Genomic DNA, 20,625 nt, shown 5'->3' with positions numbered 1-20,625 from the left:
TGCTGTCTATTGGTGTCTATTTGCTGGTGACCACTGCTGATTGGAGATTGGTTGACCGCGGCAATCTGTTTGGTTGCTGGCCATCGTTTTTTTTTTTTAACACCAATTGCTGGTGCTGATCACTGCCCTCTGCACGATCATCAAGGCCCACATTGCTGCTATTGCCTTATCATCGATCTGATCGATCATACACTCTGATCATCATCTTGACGAGTTGTTGTTGTCGTCGTTGTTTAATGATTCGATCATTTCCAGTAATCTTATCACAATCATCACATCATTTGATAATCTTGCTGGGGGTCATTACTCGCTGGTGGCTGCCTCATCAGATTGTGGGCTATCCCATCTAGTCTCACATTGAGGACCACATTGTTGTTCATCGCTGGTCCTTATTGGTCATTGCTATTTGAATCTTTCACCATTGCTGGTTCATCGTGGGCCTGCTTTTTCTTTTTTCCTTCATTGACTGTTTAAGGTTGATTCAGTTCGGATTGTAGTTGCTGACTATTATTCATCGGTTGATTCGCACTGTTTTGAGGTGTGGTAGCTGCAGTGCTGGAACATCAAATTTGGACATCCGTTTGTCTGAAGAACCGTTGTCGATATCATTGTTGTGCTACCGTGTCACCCATGGATTCTCACCACAAAACCTATCTGAAGAACACGGAGACAGGTTCCTTGACTTCACTTGCCACCTCATAGACTGCTCTTGCTGCCACTTATGAATTATCACCTTGAATAATCAACTCAGGGGCCATCGACCATATGGCAGGTTCATCATCCCTCCTCACATCTCTCAATATGGCTGTTTATTGCTCCCCAGTTTCCCTAGCTAATGGATCTTTGTCAAAGGGTCTTGGTAAGGGAGTCACCTCACCCAATACTCACATTACTTACCCTCGGTTTTATATGTGCTTGATTGTCCCCTTAGCGTACTATCTGTGAGTAAACTTACAAACACATTGAACTGCTCTATCACCTTTTATCCTTCCCATTGTGGGTTTTAGGATTTCAAGACAACAGAGATAATTGGCTGAGGGAGTAAACTGCATGGATTGTACTATTTGGAACTCCAGTCATGGCAACTGCCCTCGGTGTCAGCAAGAGACCTTGTCGGCAAACTCTTAAAATCCAGAGAGCTGCTGCGTCTCGAAATTTCTATCAATTTCATGTCTAGGAATAAGCTGGGTGGCCCCATGAGGAGCAGAAGGGCGAGATCAGTTTCACGATGAATATATTAAATTGGAACGTTCAGGGTTTGGGAAGTAAAGCAAAGCACTTCAAGTTCAAGAGATGTGAAGGATGATGAAAGCTCAGATTGTTACCCTCCAGGAAACTAAACTGTCTGCCATCAACAACAAGCTTCTAGACGAGGTATGGGGAATTAATCCTAAGGATTTTATTTCTTTGGATGTGGTTGGATCAGCAGGGGACATTCTGGTTGCCTGGAATTCTAGCATTTGGAAGGAAGAAGAAGAAGAAGAAGAAGAAAATAGCTGGAGTGGAGAATTTTCAGTCTCTGTGGTTTTGGTTGAAGTTTCCACTGGGTTCAAGTGGCTTTTCTTGCTGTATACGTACCATGCAAAGCAGCAAACAGATCCAGATTTTGGGATGAGTTGTAGTTTATTCTTGTGAAGTGATCTCTCTCGTGGTGCATAGGAGGAGACTTTAATGTTACCCTATTCACATACAAGAAATCTTTAGGTTCCCAGATTTCCAGAAGCATGAGGACGTTTGCAGATTGGACTCACAGATATGATATACTTGATATTCCAATGCTGGGGGTTAAATACACAGGGACCAACAGTCAGAGCAATCCGATCATGTCTTGGCTCAACAGATTTATGGTGTCACCTGAGTGGCTGGATAGATATCCCTTGGTGCAACTTAAAGGTCTTCCGAGAACCATTTCAGATCACATACCCATTGTTCTTGAAGTGGAGATTGATAGCTGAGGCCCCAAACCCTTCAGATTGGAGTTATCTTGGGCTCGAAGTGGATGGTATTCGTGGGTTAGTGGAGGAATGGTGGAAATCTTTTCAAGTTGCCGATGAAGCTGGCTCAAATTTGCATTACAAGCTGAAGCTTCTAAAAGGTCAGCAGAACTCTTGGCACAACGAAGTTTACAGGGTAAGAGAGTGTTGAAATTTCTAGTATTCTAAACAAGCTTCATTCCCTAAATATCAAGAAGGCGATGAGTTTCTGATATAGATAAACAGAGGAGGTGTGAGCTATTGTTGGATTACTCTAAGTGCCTCAAGGAGGAGAAAATCAAATGGCATCAAAGGTCAAGGGCCCTATGGTTAAAAGAAGATAAAAACACACGATTTTTTCATAACATTGCATCCGCAAATGCAAGAAATAATAGAATTTCTTCGATCACAATTAACAATAAAAGATATGAAAAGAAATCGCAAGTTTGTAGGGCAATCGTGGGATTTTACAAATAGCTTCTTTCGAAAGGTCATTGGACTCGGCCACATCTAGATTTACCTCCATTTCGAAAAATTATTGGAGGAAAAGGATGATTTTCTAGAAAGGTGTCTAAATCGAAAAATTAAGGAGACAATGGACAGTTTGGGTAGAGACAAGGCCCTAGGGCCAAATGGATTTCCCATGGCTTTCTTTCAAATCTTTTGGGATGCTGTTAAAAGCAATGTGCTTGCCTTCATTAGGAATTTTTTCGACAAGGGTTGTATTCCTCCATCTTATGGTGCATCTTTCATTGCATAATTCCTATAGTAGGAGCGGAGAACCTAAAAGACTTTCACCCAATTAGTCTTATCGGGAGTCCTTACAAGATAATAACTAAAATTCTTGCGACGCGCTTCCATGAGGTGATTGGTGATCTTATTTCTAATAATCAAGGAGCCTTTGGGTGGGGAGTTGTCAGATTATGAATTGTGCCCTTATCACCCGTGAACACATAGACTCCAAATTCAGAGATAAAAAGGGCTAGAATTGTATGCAAGCTAGTTATTGAAAAGGCATATGATCACGTTGAATGGGACTTCATTGATTATTTGTTGGAAAGACTGGGTTGCGAGGAAAAAGGAGAAGATGGATTCATGGGTGCATCGGGCCTGCGGCATTTTCCGTTATGGTTTATGGTTTCCTAAAAGGCTTCTTCAAGTGTTCTAGTGGTCTCCATCAAGGGGATCCACTCTCCCCGTTGTTATTTTTACTAGTAGTGGAAGCTTTCAGCCATATGTTATCCAGAAGCCAAGGGACTAATCCCATTAGTGGGTTCTGGGTATCCAAAATAGGAAAAGCCTATTTCCCATCTCCAGTTTGCTGACCATACCATTATTTTTTGCGATGCCGACCGGCAAATTATGGACAACTTATGTACAATAATTGTATGCTTTGAGGCTATTTCTAGATTGAAGGTTAACTTGAGTAAAAGTGAGATTTTGGGTATTCACTTATCCAATGAGGACATTTCTTGTTTAGCTTCGATTTCTGGATGCAAGGTTGGATCCCTCCCCTCTTCTTATTTGGGGCTTCCCTTGTGGATCGGGAAACCAGCCATGCACTTATGGGATAAGGTGGCGGAGAAAACTAAAAGAAAATTGTCAAAGTGGAAGAGCCGATACCTCTCATTGTTATTAAAGTGGCATTTTCCAACCTGCCTCTTGATTATGTCTCTATTCAAGTGCCCGTCTTCAATCCGCAAAAGATTGGAAAAGCTTAGGAGGGACTATTTTTGGAGGAGTTTGAAAGAAGGTACAAATTCCACCTTTTTATAGTGCAACAAAGTCTATAAGCCGCTCTATGAAAGTGGGACTAGTCTTAGGGACCATATAGTATGAATAAGGCTCTTCTCAGTAAATGGATCCGATAGTTCGGGACGGAGGAAGGAAACTTTTGGAGGGAAATCATTACCAGTAAATACGGGGTCAAGGCAGGGGGTTGGGAGATGAAGAAGTCATTTCTTTATAAGGTTTCTTATACTTGGAAGTCGAATATGGCTTGCAAGTCAAATTTCAAGAAAGGTATCTCCTTCTCTCTTAGAGATGGGTGAAGACTTAGATTTTGGGAAGATGTGTGGTGTAGCGATCTTTCTCTATCCCAAGTATACCCTAATCTAGCTCTTTTAGTGCCTTCCAAAGATATCCAAGTGGTGGACTACTCTCTTCTAATAGCTCCGTAGCATGTTATACTCCTCCGTGTAGAAGAGACTTGACAGACTCTGTGATGGAAGAGTTTATATCTCTATTGGATTGGCATCTTTATTATTTTCTCTCCAATGGTAGTGATGAAATGGTTTAGAAAGTGCATAAATACAGGCTATTTTCAGTGAAATCCTTTTATCATATGATCCATCCTCCTGAAGGCGGAGTCGTAGGAGTCCATGGTTTTCACTTCTTGCCCTACACCACTCCTCCCAAGATCGTGACCTTCACATGGTTGGTGGGTGGGATGAAAGTGTTGACGATTGACAACTTGCAAAAGCAATCCATGATTATTGCTAACAAATGCTATCTTTGTAACCAAGTGGCAAAGTCAATTGATCACCTCTTCATCTCTTGCCTACTCACATCTAAGGTGTGGTCTCACTTTCTCCCCTCTCTAAACTCATCGTGGGTTATGCCAAGCAATGTTAGGGACCTTCTTTGGGCATGGCATGAGGGAGGTTCAAGTAGAAAGGATGGAGCTGTTTGGCATCATTTTCTTCTGGCTATTTGGTGGGCGACATGAACTGAGGGGAATAGTCGATGTTTTCTCAATGTTTCTTGCTCGGCAGAGGCGGTGATATCTTATGTTTCTGCTTTTGTAGCTGAGCGGGCCTCCCTTTTGTAGTTTTTGTTGCTTGCAGCTTATTTTTGGCTGCATTTGGGTGTTTTTCTGTTGTATTATTTTCTTGCAGGCTGTCACCGACGAGCCTTTTTAAAAATTCCATTAATCTTAAATTTTTTAAAAAAATAAAAAAAATAATTTAAAAAAATCAAGATTTGCCTCTCTATCTCAATACAATGAAATGGTATAAGTTGTCCTTCAAATCTTGACAGCAACAATGCAAAACTCAAGGTATGACAATCTTCTGCTCAAATACAAGAGAGAAGAGTAGATTCTTTTTACATCGAAGGAATAAATAATTATGTAAAAAGGAATATAAAATAAGTTTATTTAAAGGAATATAAAATAAGCTTACTTCTAGATAAAATTACATACATGAAAGCTCCACACTTTCTGGCACATGCTACACAACAAGATAAATACTGAAAAAGTAAAAGAAGACAGAGTAAGAGGACTGTCCATTTTAATATTAACCAATGCAATGTAGTAGACGGGACAGTCGAATTTGATTCAAACAATGCAGCCAGACTGATAATCAATTAAAGTCAGTGTTCGAAATATCAGTATCGCATTACATATCGCATCCTCAGGATACAGATACATATCGGTTATCACACAGGATATATCATTTGTATTGGGTAATTTATCACACTTTTGGAAAATATGGGGAAACATTGGGAAAATGGTTGAGTTTTTTAATGAAACTTCAAGGATTGTTAAAAAAGACATTAATACACACTTTTAAATCATAACATCTCAAAAAAGAAGAACACATGATAGCTTTCCTTTGTATAGGGTCCTAAGCTATGCAATGTCTAACTGAACTAGTGCAACTATATTCAAATTGAATGTATAAGATTTAGAGTGTATGTAATGATCATTTCATCAAACACTCCTAAATACTTCGAAATTAGTCTCAATTGACAGCTGGTTAAAGGGAAATTTAAAATAATAAAATAATAAATTTTTAATTAAATAATAATTTTTATTTTCCAAAAATTGACAAGGACTTGACAAATTAGTGGATCAGCCCTCATACATGCTTGATTTCATGTTTGGAATGCAACATGGCAAGCAATTTGGGAGAAATTTGGGAAATTTTGAATTTCCCTAAATTGGACCACCCACACTCAAATTTTGAAATTAGAGTATATGTGATGATTATTTTATCAATTACTCATAAATACTTCGAAATTAGTCTCAATTGACAGCTGGTTAAAGGAAAATTTCAAAAAAAGAAAAAATGGAGAACGTGAAGAACCAATAGATATCGAAATCAAGCTCCAATTTCATAATTTTTCATACAAAACATGAAGAACCAATGGATTTGTAACCATTTGACACTGATTTAACATAATTTCAACCAAAAAAAAAAAAAAAAATGGATTGGAAATTGAAAATGCTCACCGGATCAAACATGTGAGATATATTGGCACTACCTGTGCATTTCATATCGCACGGGTGGGATACAAGATATATTGTGAGATATCGTCGATATTTAAAACATTGGTTACTGTGATACAGAATGCAAATATTGTTGTAAGTTTGCAACAAAACAGAAATGTATAGACACAAGAAGCTTAACAATAGACTTCCCTAGAAGGAATTAAAGGACAAAAAAAAAAAAAAAACAGGCGGCCTTGAAAGATAAAAATGAAGGCAATGAAAACTCTTTATATGTTAGGACCAAAGAATACAATATGGATAATCGGCTGATATTATCATTATCGCATGGGACCAATACGATAAGGACCTGAAGTTATCAAAATTCTTGATATCGGAAATAATATCCAATGTTATTGCAAAATATCGACGATATTGGGATAACAAGTGATATATTGCCACTTCCCCTTTATATAAATTACATAGTATTGACAATTTCGAACAACATCACTGATATCAACAGAGAACGTGCGATACCGACAGTCCTACTATAAAAATAAAAATAAAAATCCAATTTTTTTTTTTATTCTTCTCCACTCTGAAATCCTTCCACCATGGATTTTGTTATCGTGATAACATGTGATATATTGGCACTTTCCCTTTATATAAATTATATAGTATTGAACGATATCGAACAATATCAGTAATATCGACAGAGAACGTGCGATACCGACAGCGCTACTCAAAAATTTTGAAAGAAAAAACACACAAAAAAATCATTTTTTTTTGTTCTTCTCCACTCCTAAATCCTTCCATTGTGGATGTCAACCATAATGAACAAATCCCATTGAAAAAAAACCATTTTTTAGAGCTGCAACAAAGATCGAACTTCGTTTGAGGCCATTTTCGAATCTGTGAGATCTTTTGTGTTTGATCCATTTTTTTCATGTAAATCATGTGTTATCAATAAGGTATTCAAAATTGGTTACGTAACGGCTATAACGACCGTTACGTAACGGTATTGGTCATAACCATTATGCATTACGAGCTCATAATGGCCGTAACGGCCATTACAGAAAAACAGGCCGTAACAGCCCATAACAGTCTAGTAACAGCATTTTTCAAAAAATAAAAAATGGCCGTAACGGGGGCTGTAATGGCCGTTACGGCCCGTATCATAACGGTAACGGTGGTGACCGTTACCGCCACCGTTACCGTTTTAGAACACCTTGGTTATCAATGGGAAGATGTTTGAAATCCATGATTTTGCATTTTTGTGAAGCTTCAATTTTGAGATATGGGGAGAATCGAAATTCTCCAATTTTAGCCAAATCGGTTGCAATCTGAGTATCCAAACGTGAAATCAAACATATTGGTCACTGGATCTACTAATTCATGGTGCTTTGGTGATTTTTTGGGAAAAAAATAATTTTAATTAAAAATATGAAAAAAAAATTAAAAAAATATTTTTTTTTTTCCCAGAAAATCCACTTTGATCCACTATAAATTGGCCCCAATTTGAGTGTTTGATGAGAATATCATCAAACACACCCTAATTTAGGGATTTAGGGCAAATGGGCCAAATTAGGAGAATTTGGGGAAATTTTGAAATGTCACCAATTTCACCCAATTAAGCTCCAATTTGAGCATACAAACATGAAATATAACATGCTAGTCACTTTATCTACAAATTCATGGTGGTTAGTTGAATTTTCAGAAAAAAAAAAAATTAAAAAATTTTTTAAAAAAATCTAATTTGATCAGTGGTTAATTGGCCCCAATTTGAGAGTGTTTAATGAAAATATCATGTAATACACTCTAATTTAGGGATTGGGGATAAATGGGCCACATTGGGGGAAATCCAAAGTTCCCCAACTTCACCCATTTAAATTCCAATTAAACTACAAAAAGATGAAATTGAACATGTTGGAGGTTGATCTACAGATTTATGGTGGTTTGGGGATTTATTGGAATATTAATTAATTTATTAACTAAAAATATTTAATAAATAAATAAATAATTGTTTTTTCCAAAATTTCTAGTTTGATTAGCAATTAATTTCCCTTAATATTTATAGATGTAGTACATTGCTAAGACGATGATTTGCTTAATGTTGTTTTGCAAGTAAAAAATGTCAGAAGGAAAAAGGAGACAACTTGATATTAGATGGACAGCATGGGACCCCTTTTCCTATTAATTGATTCAAGTCCCATTGCAATTATTATGGCCACATATCGAAGAGTCAAGGGGTATCACTGTGTTCGAAGTATTGGTATCGCTACAAGTTTCGCTGGCCAGGGATATGGAAACAATATCAATATTGCTGATAGTTTCGCTGATAACTGGAAATGTGGGGAAACATGGGAAAAACAATAGAATTGTTAGCGAAACTTCAGGAGATGTTAAAATGTACATGTTTGCATATTTAAAAATTAAAAAAAGAAAAAAAAAATTGTAAAAAGAAAGCATGCATAACAAATTTCCGTTTAATGGGGCCTTAAAAGCATGTGTTGTTGTAAGAAATCAGTTCAACCAACCCTCCATTCAAACATCCATCGATATTGCAAAATATCAATGACACATGATATTTCACCAAGAAATCATCAACAATTGGAAAGGAAACGAAAGATTGTGGCTTCAATATCGCGCGTGTTCTGATATTGATATATTATCAATATTATCAACAACAAATTGAACACTACATACAACCATGTGCCCATGAAAAAAAAAAAATTTGAAATAATTTTTTTCTAATAAACAAAATTTTGATGATATCAATACATGGCGATATTATTGAAATATCGTTGATACACTTATGAAATATCGTTGAAATTTTGATGATATCAATACATTGTCGATATTATTGAAATATCGTTGATACACTTATGAAATATCGTTGAAATTTTGATGATATCAATACATTGGCGATATTATTGAAATATCGTTGATACACTTATGATACAAGCATTACCTAGAATTTACATAGTTAAAAATATTGGTGATACATTGGCGATATTGATGCATTAGCAATACAAGTGACACCTAGAATTTACATAGTTGAAAATATTAGCAATTAAATTAGCCATAATGATACGTTGGCGATACTTAGCAATACATTGCTAATACCTGGAATTTCTTATACTTCCAACATTATCGATATCGCTGAAATGGAGATAAAGATAATATCGGAGATATTTCGACAATATCGGAGATAATTAAAACACTACGCTTGAAGGACCACTTAGCAGGAGGGCATCAAAATGTTGTCGATTGCCCAAGAGTTTCGAAGGAGGTGAGAGCGCAGATGAAGTGTTGAGAAATGTGATAAAGATTAAAGATGAATGTGTTGAGGGAGATTAGGGAGGACTTAGGACGGACAGTGTGGGGTGTTGAGGATGTAGTGCAGGTAAATGAGTATGAGAATGATCTTGAATATATACACATCGTCCAGGAGTCATTACAGGATAAGTGGGATAGGGATCAAGAGAGGCTATTTGGCAGCGGGGGGGTGGAGCGAAGGGGAGCAGGAGGCAGTTATGGAGGTTAGGGCACAATAATAACATACGAAAGCTGATGATGTATAAAGAGGGGGGAAAGCATAAGAGAGTGAAGGAAATGTTTAGTTGAAGGGATGTGAGGACGAGGGTAAGAAAGTTCATCTCTAAATTTTTTATTTGGGACCACATCCCAGCGAATGTAGCGAAGGGCCCACATTTTAAAAATATGATAGTTGAAGTGCAACGTAGGGGTAAGGGCGTAGTGCCACCCATGCCACGTGAGATGCCATGTGAGATTATAAGAAAATATTTAGATAATAAGGTCGCTAATACGCAGCGTTATGCTGATGAGTTGAGGCCTTCATGGGAGACTTAGTGGCATCACTTTAATGTGTGACGGGTAGACGGGACCGACAAAGATATCCGTCATAAATTTCATGGTCCGCTATTGGGGAATAACTATTTTCTTGAAGTCCATAAATGCCAGAAATGAGATTAAAAATTCAAATTACATTTATGGCCTAATGCATGATGTCATAAAAGAAATTGGGAGGAACAACAATGCAATTCATCACTGATAATGGGAGCGCATTTGTAAAGTTGGGGAATGATTTAATGAAGAAGTACAACTTGTACTGGACCTCGTGTGCAGCCCATTGCATAGATCTAATGCTCAAGGCTATTAGGGATAGGCTTTCAATAAAGTGCGATTATTGATGCCCATGATACTCTGCCACCAAAAATCTCCCTTCTTGTCTGGAAGGTTCTCCAAAACGCGGTCCCGGTTGATAGTGCGGTGCAATCCAGAGGTGTACAGCTTGCTTCCAGGTGTGTTTGCTGTTCCAGTCATGTTTCCCAGCCCCACGGCATTGAGACTCCGCTTCATCTATTTGTAAACAGCAGCGTCGCACAGACTGTGTGGCGAGCAATGGGCAGATGGTTAGGCATTAACGTTATGGCAGCGTTATCGATTGAGGCCTGGCTCGTTCAGTGGTGGGTGGCAGTCTCTTCTAAGCGAAACAAATCGGTATGTCATATGCTTATTCCTTGCATTGCAATTTGGGAGATATGGATAGCACGAAATGGTGCGGTATTTGACGGGGTGCAGGTTTCCTCGGATCGAATTCTGGCCAAAATTAGGTGGTGGGACGCTCTTCTATCCAGTCCCCACATTGATGGTGGCACGCCTGGAATAGGGCGGACTGAAAATTCAAGGATAAATGTTGTCGCGCCTCCTATCTCTCGAGAAATTGGTCATGCAGTTTTGATTAGATGGGAGCGGCCAACGCCTGGATGGGTGAAAATCAATGTTGATGGCTCGTCTAGAGGTAATCCAGGCAACGCAAGTGGAGGTGGAATTTGCAGAGGGGAGGCGGGCAATTTTCTTTTCGGTTTTTATGCAGGTTATGGGGTTGGCACTAACACGGTTGCAGAATTGCGTGCAGTGCATGACGGGATTTACTCTCGGAATCCACAGCGGCTACAGCCAAATTATTATTGAATCTGATTCAAACCTGGTGGTTGATCTGCTCAATGGCGAAGCAACACTGGGTTGAAAATGGAAGATGTGGTTACATAGGATTCACCAGTTGCAGCAAAGAGTCCGAATCAAATTTGTGCATGTTATGCGGGAAGGGAACACGCCAGCAGATTATATGGCAAGGTTAGGGAGTGCTTCTCAATCTTCCGCCTCCTTCGAACGTCAGGTGGAGCTTCCTCACCAGGTTAGAGGCTCTATCTTTCTGGATAAAGTTGGATTGGGTTCTATTAGGAAAGTCTGATTCCCTTGCAGATAGCTTTTTGTAATTAATACGTGCTTTCATGGATGGCCCCTTGTTTTATGTAAAGGGGTACCTCAGATGTACAGCTGATGTTTTCTGATATGGAAACAATCTTTAAAAAAAAAAAAAAAGTAATCATAAATTTCATCTACAACCATACTTGGCTATTAACCAAGACGTGGGGGTGTAGTGGGGATATAGTGTGGCCTAGGGCGACACGGTGTGCTACAACTTTCATCGCCTTGGGCAATCTCCTAAAACAAGAGTAGGGGTTGAGAGAGCTCTTCAACTCTAAGGAGTATTCCGATTGGAATCAGAGTAGCGAGAGAGTAGCATGGAAGATTGAGGAACTTGTTTAAGTAGCTCTTGGGACCGCGTGCGAAGTGTGGTGGGTATTCTTGAGCCTAAACATACAATGCTAGGGTCAGTGTATAATGAGACATATCCATCCATGGGTTCCTTGACTTTGAATATACTTGCATCACTTCAGTCAGACGGTGCATAGATTAGGACCCAATAGAAAGAAAACCTGTTATGTGAACTTGTTTTTTGTTATCTTTGATTTCTAAGTGTGTATTGACGTCTTTTTTCATTACGCGATACATCTGATATTTTCTATGCGATAACCGATACGTTTTCGTATACCAAGGGTGTGATACATCCATCGATAACAATACGGAAAACCTTGGTTAGCACTACTATTTGTTACTATGTTACAACATATTCAAACTAGTAATCATTCAAAAAAAAAAAAAAAACAGATTCAAGGAAGCACATATAACTCTATCCAGTTTGAAGCATGCTGCTAGAACAATCGACCAAATGATGATCATGAAAAAGAACTACAGACACATATGTATGCGGACATAATCTCCAAATTCTAGTGTTAGTGAAATACCTCATCAGGGACAACGCCATTTCTTTTCATGTCACTGTAGACGCTGAGCGCAAACTCCAGATCACCTGTCTGGCTACAGCTATTAACAGCAATTGTGTAAACATCTGGCGTTCCCTTGATGTTATATAGATGGATCATTTTGTATACCTCACGTGCACGATCAATCTAAAAGTTAAATCAGGTTAGACATATTACCTAAAAGTGGGATACTGAAACAAGAAATGATAACAAAAAGTATCAGCATTGATGCACAATTATCATTGCTCAAACTCACCTGTCCAGCTTGTACACACGTCTTCATCAAAGCACCGACAGTGACATGATCAGGGTCTATAGGCTGTGGCTCTGCCCTCATCTCTGCTAAGACATCAAAAGCACGATCCACTGCTCCCGATTGACCGCATGCAGTGATGAGCGCATTGAATATAACTCTGTCAGGCTTCACTTTCTACTGTGACATAACACCTTGTTCAGTGTGAAGACCATTTCAGATACCAACATAAATGTAAAAGAGAACAGGTTACAACATCCTTGGTCAAAATCAAATATAGATACAACCTTGTACAGTAAAAAATGCAAGGAATTATCAATTAAAATAGGATATATGGGAAAGAACTATAAAGCTCCGAATCTCATTATTTGAAAATCTTACCTTGGATCTCATTATTCCATAGGCACCAAATGCTTTAGCCACTTGCCCAGCTCTGGCACAGCCATCGATCAGTGCACCATATGTATGAATATTTGGCTCTACTCCAGCGTTAACCATTTCGTGAAAGACCTAGGAAGACAACTTCAAAGCTGTTCAATGGATATAGAAACTTCATAAGAAACAAGGTAAATAAATAAAATATCCCCATAACACATGACACAAATATGCCATTTGTTTATGACTTATTTTCTTGAAGTTCTCCAATCATTGAAAGGACTAACTTTAATCCAATACTTTCAGAACTCATTAAGTAAAAATGAAAGTTAAAGCTAAAGATCTACTAGTTACATTAATGCAAGGGCAAAAGGATTTTGGCCAAGGTGCTCTAAAAACTTTAAAAATTAAAGGACAACTATTTTCAGGAATTTAAAAAAAAAAAAAAAAACAAAAAACAAACAGGAGGCAAAACAAAAATGAATTAGGATGTTATCCAAGAAGACGGAGTGGAAAAGGAAGGCAAATCTTCACTGGTATATTCTTATACAACAATGTGTACAGGTAGACAGGATGTACAACTCACACTGACACTGCTACAAATCGAACAGGGGAAATGCCTCAGCACTAAACTAAGGGAGCCTCAGATAGAAAATGCTATTCATCAAACTCCTAGTCAATCAGGCTTGAGTTTCCAAATGATCATAAAGATACAGCCTGCTTGCTCGGTAGCAGGAATTTTATGTTTTTCTTTCGATAAATGGTGTGAAAATACAAATAGCATGACTTTCAGGTGAGCTTAGTCTTTTAAAAGACGACCATTTCAGGTGAGCTTAGTCTTGTTTGGATGCAGAAAAACTATAATGGATGAAAATTGAGAAAAGTTGCACAACTTATTCAAATGAATAAGAGAATAACTCTGGTAGTACAATATCTCAAGTCTCAACCAATGTTCGCAATATCAATAATATCGGCTGATATATTGGCCACCGATATTATCGGTATCAGTAGTGACCGCTGCAATATCCTTGGTATCGACAATATTATTGGTGATATTCAAAGATATTGCACGCTATTAGCCCTTTGCAGTATATATATTCCATGTATTGTCAATACATGTGGATAATGTATCAACGATACGTGGACAACGCTCCTCTTTCACTTCAAACTGAATATATATATATATATATATGTGTGTGTGTGTGTGTGTGTGTGTGTGTGTGTGTGTGTGTGTGAAAAAACCCAAAAAATAACAACTTTTTGTCCAGTTTCTTTGTTGGGACTTGGGATTTGTTCTAGAGTCAATTTAGGCAACTCATTTAGAGTTGTTGTGGAAGAAGTCACCTATTTGGGTGGGAAGTTGAGATCGAATGTGGAAGTGTGCAAGAAACACATTTGGTAAGAAATTGTGTTTCTTCATTTTTTGCTAAATTGCTTGCCCATAATTTGTTGAAACATGTTTGTAAACCATGATTATGCATAATTTGGACGCAAAATCACGGATTTTAAGATTCGAATTTTCAATTTTGGGGAAATTTGAAGAAATTAGGGAAAATCCCAAATCTTCCATTTTCACTCATTTAAATTGAAACTATGGTGTCAAGAAATGACAACACTTTAGTTGTATGCCAATCTACGGATTGGCAACAATTTCCATAATTTTTGAAAAAAAATTTTTAATTAAAAAGAGAATAATTTTAAAATCATTTTTTTTAAAAAAATGTATTGCAATAGGCTGATCGATATGTAAGTTGATGTTGTGTAGCCTGATGAAAGCTTTTAGCCACATTTTTGTGGTTATTTATGAAAATAAATATATATTTTAATTAAACTCTTAAAAAATAAATTTTGAGTTAATTTCTAAACACACTTGATACAGATTTAGTTGATTTATTAGTGAGTTAATGTAGCCGAGTAACATATATTAGTGCATTAAATAAATATTTATGTAATATTTATTATTAAAATTAAAAAATAAAAATATGTTGAAAATTAATTAGATGATGTTAATTGCTATTTTAAACATTTTATTTTTCTCTATTACAACCATGTAGGTAAAAAATAAGTGGTACAAGGAGGTAGCTTAGGCATTGGTTGGCAGCATAAAATTCCAAAAAATTAAAAATATGTTGAAAATTAATTAGATGATGTTGATTGCTATTTTGAACACTTCATTTTTCTCTAGCATAACTGTGCAGGTAAAAATTGAAGGAGGCAGCTAGACATTGGTTAGTAGCATGGTTCCCACTTTTTTATAATCAATTTGGGTCGAAATGTAGATATTATAGGCACGTGTCGAAGACTGATCAGGTGTCCCATTTGAAGGAACACCTGGCAAGTGAGCATTGGAACATTGATGGTTGCCCTAGTGTTACGAAGGAGGTGAGGGCATTGATGAAGGAAGTAATAAAGAAAGGGGTGAAGGTGAGGCAGGAGTGGATCGAGCGTGAGATGAAGTACTGGGAGGAACTAGCGTGTCCTATATGGGGTCTAAGGAGAGTAGAGGAGTAGTACAATGATCTTGAGTACAGATGTGAGGTTCGAGCGTCTTTGGCTAAGAAGTGGGAAATGGACCAAAGGAGGCGGGGGGAATTGAGTCGGCGTACTCTCCAAATGTCTATGTGAGAAGCTGGTGGGAGTAGTAGGCCGAGCAGCAGTAGTGGGGCCGAAGGGGATGGGGATGGTAGTGGGAGGGGGTGAGGGTGAGGGTGGCAGTAGAAAGGGAGTGAGGTTGGGGTATACGCCACTTATAGAGTATGAGAATGTCGGTTACACCGTCGAATCTAAGAGTTTACAGAAAAACAAGGGCGACACAAAAGCAGTTAGAGGACATGTGCTCTAGATGAAACTTGAGGAAGAAGATGTGCAAGTATATTGCTAGGTGGTTTATTTATGACCATGTACCTCCTCATAGTGCCGAGAGCCCACACATTAAGAACATGATTTCTAAGGTGCAACGCGTGGGATCAGGAGTGAACCCTCCTGCCTCACATGAGATTATGAGCACATACTTGGATGCTGAGGTTGTGGAGATGAGGCAGTACATTGATGTATTGAGGTCATCTTACGAGCAGTATGGGGTCACACTAATATGCAACGGATGGAAAGAACTAACTTGGCTATCCTTTATAAATTTTATGGCTTACAGTAAAAGAACAACCATCTTCTTGAAGTCTGTTGATGCATCAAATGAGAATAAGAATGCAAATTACACATGCAGGCTAATTAAAGATGTAATGGGGGAGGTAGGGAAGATAAATGTTATCTAGATCATAACTATAGGAACAAGTTTATAAAAGCAATGAAGGAGAAAGAAGTACAATGTTAACTGGAGTCCGTACGTTGCCCATTGCATAAACCTTGTGGTGAAGGCGATAGAGAAGAGGCCAGATGTTAGGAGTGTGATTGTCGATGGGAGAACAGACACGAACTTCAGTTACAATCACACCTACTTCTTGCTGAGATGCGAAGGTGTGATGGCGACACAGTGCAGCCAAAGGTAACACAATTCACTAATAATTTCATTGCCTTAAGCAGCCCATAAAAACATAAGCAGGGACTCTGATGCCTATTCTCCCCTACTGAGTGAGGTGAATGGTATAAGAGATACTCGTACGGGGAGGAGGGCATCAGAGATTGTCTTGAGTGACTCATTTTGGGGTCATGTGCATAATGTGTTGGCGATTTTAGAGCCCATTTACACAGTGCAGAGGATGGTGGATAATGAGACATATCCCTCGATGGGTTCCAAAAACAAGTCGATGTGAAAATGTGATTAAAGCAAAAGCCCCCCAAATCATATAAATGGGTGCACACAATCATCGATGACCGGTGGTAGATGACCTTTCTCACCCTCTTCATGCGGTTAGTAAGTAATTAGGTTTAATTTTCTATATATCATTGCTTTACTACTTTCTTGCATGGTACTTTGATTACAATGATTCACTGATTATAATTTATTCAATGGGATTCAGTATACTTCTTGAACCCCCATTACTACTACAATAAGAGGTTAGGTGATGACAATAACTTAAAGAGGACAATACACAATGTGTATGAGAAGTTATTCCCGAAGTGTCTGAGGAAAGACTTTGCAAATTAGGTATAGGTTGTTGCATTCATTTCTGATTAAGTTTCATGATTTTGTAGCGACAAATTATAATAATTCTATCAGATAGATTGTGATGTTCCAAGATGAAAGGGGGCTATTTCTAAAAGAATTTGCAATCGAGTCTAGCACAACGACGATTAGAGCTGTACACGAGTCGAACCGAGCAAAGCTTGGCACAGCTCGACTCGGCTCGGCCAGTAGCTAACCCCAACTCGAACTCAGCTTGGCTAGGGCCTTGAGCTTGACTAGCCAGCTCGACTCGGCTCGATCAGCAACTCGGGCTAGTTCGAGCCGAGTTCGAGCCTGTGCGACATTTTCTCAAACACATGGAGTGCACCTTCAATTTCTCACAGTATGCAAAACACCATCAACAGTTTACAGGTATTTCATCAAACACTTGATAGGCAGCATCAAAATCAAAATTAAAGGGTAGTTTTATTATGTAAACCTTTTTTATGTAGTGATTTGTTTTGTATCCATACCTTCCACGCCACCAGCCGATCCCATGGAGAATGTATGCACCCGAAACAACACTTTGTCGAGTCATTTCATCGTTCATCAAACACTTGGTGAGCAACGTCAATATCAAAATAAACGAGTCACCGAACTGATTTGATCCGAAATTGATTCGAGTTGAGGTTCAATTCGAGCTCAGACAAGCTTGAACTCGGCTCTAAATTTTTTTGAGCTCCAAAAATCAGCTCGACACTGCTCGAACTCAGTTTTGAACCGAGTCGAATCGAGCTTTTTCAAGTCGAGTCAAGCGAGTTAACCGAGCTAACTCGGTTTGTGTACAGTTCTAGCGACGATGCCTTGTGAGTTGTAGCATCATGTAGTTAGTATTCCCATTTTTCAATTATCCAGTAGGCACGTGGCATTTCTATGGAACTAACAGGCGGTCAAAATCAATTTGTAAAAGAGTGGTGTTCATTTTATGGGAGAGATTGCCCAACCTTATAGCACATAGGGGTCTAAATACTTGCACAGATTGTGTCATCAACACCTTGCGAGCAAAACTAGAGCACATTCTCGCTTATTCAGACAAATAAGCGGTACAGATCAGGATATGAGAGGCTCTCATTTTCTACCACTATAGCATGAAATTGCGAGAGAGACAGCTAAAGGCGAACAAAGATGGAGTTACAAAAAAGGACTGGCTCAACTTGATGATGATTGGCCACTACACACATCTTAAGGGGGAGAGGCAAGAGGTCCAACTTTACAAGCAGGTTAAGTCAGTTGGTAGACATAGACAGTGTTGATCAAGGTATTAAAAAATGGTTATGTAAAGGTAACAGTTATATGAGGCCAATAAAAGTTTCTTTCAAAAAAAAAAATGTTGTACCAGGCTACTAGCCATTATGGCATGTATTGTAATGGTAACGATGGTGGCCATAACTGTTATTGAGTACCTTAGTGCTGATCGACGTCTTGATCCAAGATAGCTAACGAGACAACATCACATAGATGTTGTCTTCGAAAGACAAGCATTGCCCCAGGAGCGCAATTTTCTTTTACTCATTGACGAGGGGAGGCAGCTAGCCACCAGGATTGCATGGTACACATGCTTGGATCACTCTTAGATATAGTGACCCGTCTAATGGTGGTGGGGATGCAACCAATGGTAGTGGCTATACAGGCAACAAAGGCGACAATAGCAGTGGTGATGGTTCGAGTCAGAGCTAAAGGCCTCTTTAGCCCATTGATTGGGGAGAGATTTTGATCATACCACCCAGGATAAAGACCATGATTCTGTTCCTGTCCCAACACAGGGTTCTCAACCAAAGAAGTACAATCATCACAGCAAGAAGCAACGGTTAAGTCACATTGAGGAGTCATTAGCACATATTGTAGAGTACATGGACATCATTGGTGAGTAGGGTACCTCTAGTTGTATGCTATAGTGTGGAAATGGAGATGGATCATACGGATACAATTATACTCTTCATAGATATGGGACAAACGACTCCAGCAGCTACGACACACAGTTACAGTCATTCGACTACAGATATGAGCAGGAGTATGACTATGGATATGAATAGAGTGGACAAGGATATCCAGGATATGACTATGGCCATTTCCAGCTCTAGTTCCATATCAACTACAGACAATGGCAATTGTGGGGGGGGGGGGGGGTTTATCCAATCCAAATAGGATGGGTACCAACAATACTTGATAGCATACTTGAGTTGGTACTAGTATATAATGACCTAGGCATAGTATTGTCGATTCACGGGGTAGAAGGAGAATATAATTTTGAGTCGCCTAGTAATTTTATGCAAGTCTGAGGTAGAGACGTAGTGGGCAATGAGCACAAATGTATTCTTGCATCTTTTCTTTTTCTTTTTCTTTTTTTGACTTTTTGACGTCTTGGTTGTGTTTTGTTATTTGTTTCATTTTGGATAACAGACAGTGCATAGTTTAGGACCTTATACAAAGGAAACTTCTCATGCATACTTGTTTTTTGTGATGTTTTTTGAGTTCTAAGTGTGTAATCATGTCTCTTTTAACATCTCTTGTAGTTTCATCACAAAATTTCATCATTTTCTCAATGTTTCCCTCAACAATGATACATTCCCTGATACATACAATATTTCTCTTGCAATACCATATGTTTCAGTATCCCAATGGTGTGATACATGCAACGATACTGATACTACGAACACTAGACTAAACTACATAAAGAAATTTGAAATTAAAATTTAAAAAAAAAAAAAAAAACATAAAGTAAAGAAAATCAAACATAACCTCACAAAAAGAGAAACAATATCCTTAGGACCCCTTTGAAGATGCACTATTAAGTATGGAATTAAATAGCAGTCTCAAAGAGTGAGTAGAATGGAGACAGAAACCAATACAACTTGGCCCAACTCATTCCATTTCAATTGTTGCAGTCCATGTTTCGGTCCACTCACAATTGTGGTAATACCCATGTCGATCCAGTGACATGACCACAGTGTTTCTGTTATCAGAGATATTATTAATAATATTACCGATAATATTAGTATCGCTGGGTGGGCGATACCAAAACACCCTTTAATTTAGAAATTTCCAAGTATCAGCAATATATTGCTTGTGTATCGATACATATCGGTATTTTTATTTTTATTTTTGTGGGGATGTTGTTATTGACTTGATTTTGACGATTCCTTTTAAAGCATTGCGAATCAAAACACATTTTTGGGGGAGAAATCAAAGATCAAAATGTTTGCGTACCAAAGTTCCAATGTATGAAAATTTGAATACAAGTCTTTTTGTTCGTTCTTTTTACATAGATTTCTTTTCAAATCCATTTATACATGCATGATTCTCATGCAAGGACGTGGATTGGAGTGGAAAATTGAGATATTAGAGGATCTAATAGAAGAAAATTTAGAGAAATTGGGGATATCCAATTTCTCCCCATTTTTTGCCTAAATTAACTAGTTAAGTGCCCAATTTTTAACATGATGATGAGGATTGGTTGATCCATCTATTCATGTTGATCTCTCAATTTTTCAGAAAAAAAT

At 38.2% G+C, this 20,625-nt stretch overlaps 1 protein-coding gene across 2 annotated transcripts in view; it reads right to left on the bottom strand.

The window, feature by feature from the left end:
- The window catches only part of LOC131237314 (pentatricopeptide repeat-containing protein MRL1, chloroplastic), a 141,212-nt gene that overhangs the window by 83,766 nt on the left and 36,821 nt on the right, over positions 1-20,625 (bottom strand). For both annotated transcript variants that reach the window (XM_058235020.1, XM_058235021.1), the window contains exons 7-9: positions 13,012-13,140; positions 12,634-12,807; positions 12,360-12,524 (exon numbers count right to left, since the gene is read on the bottom strand). In XM_058235020.1, the coding sequence (XP_058091003.1) occupies positions 12,360-12,524; positions 12,634-12,807; positions 13,012-13,140 (468 nt within the window). The remainder of the gene's footprint in view (positions 1-12,359; positions 12,525-12,633; positions 12,808-13,011; positions 13,141-20,625) is intronic.

Source organism: Magnolia sinica, chromosome 2 (assembly GCF_029962835.1).
Source record: "Magnolia sinica isolate HGM2019 chromosome 2, MsV1, whole genome shotgun sequence".
In the NCBI taxonomy this organism is placed as follows: domain Eukaryota; kingdom Viridiplantae; phylum Streptophyta; class Magnoliopsida; order Magnoliales; family Magnoliaceae; genus Magnolia; species Magnolia sinica.
The sequence above is the reverse complement of the archived record's forward strand: the minus strand, read 5'-3'. Positions and strand labels throughout refer to the sequence as shown.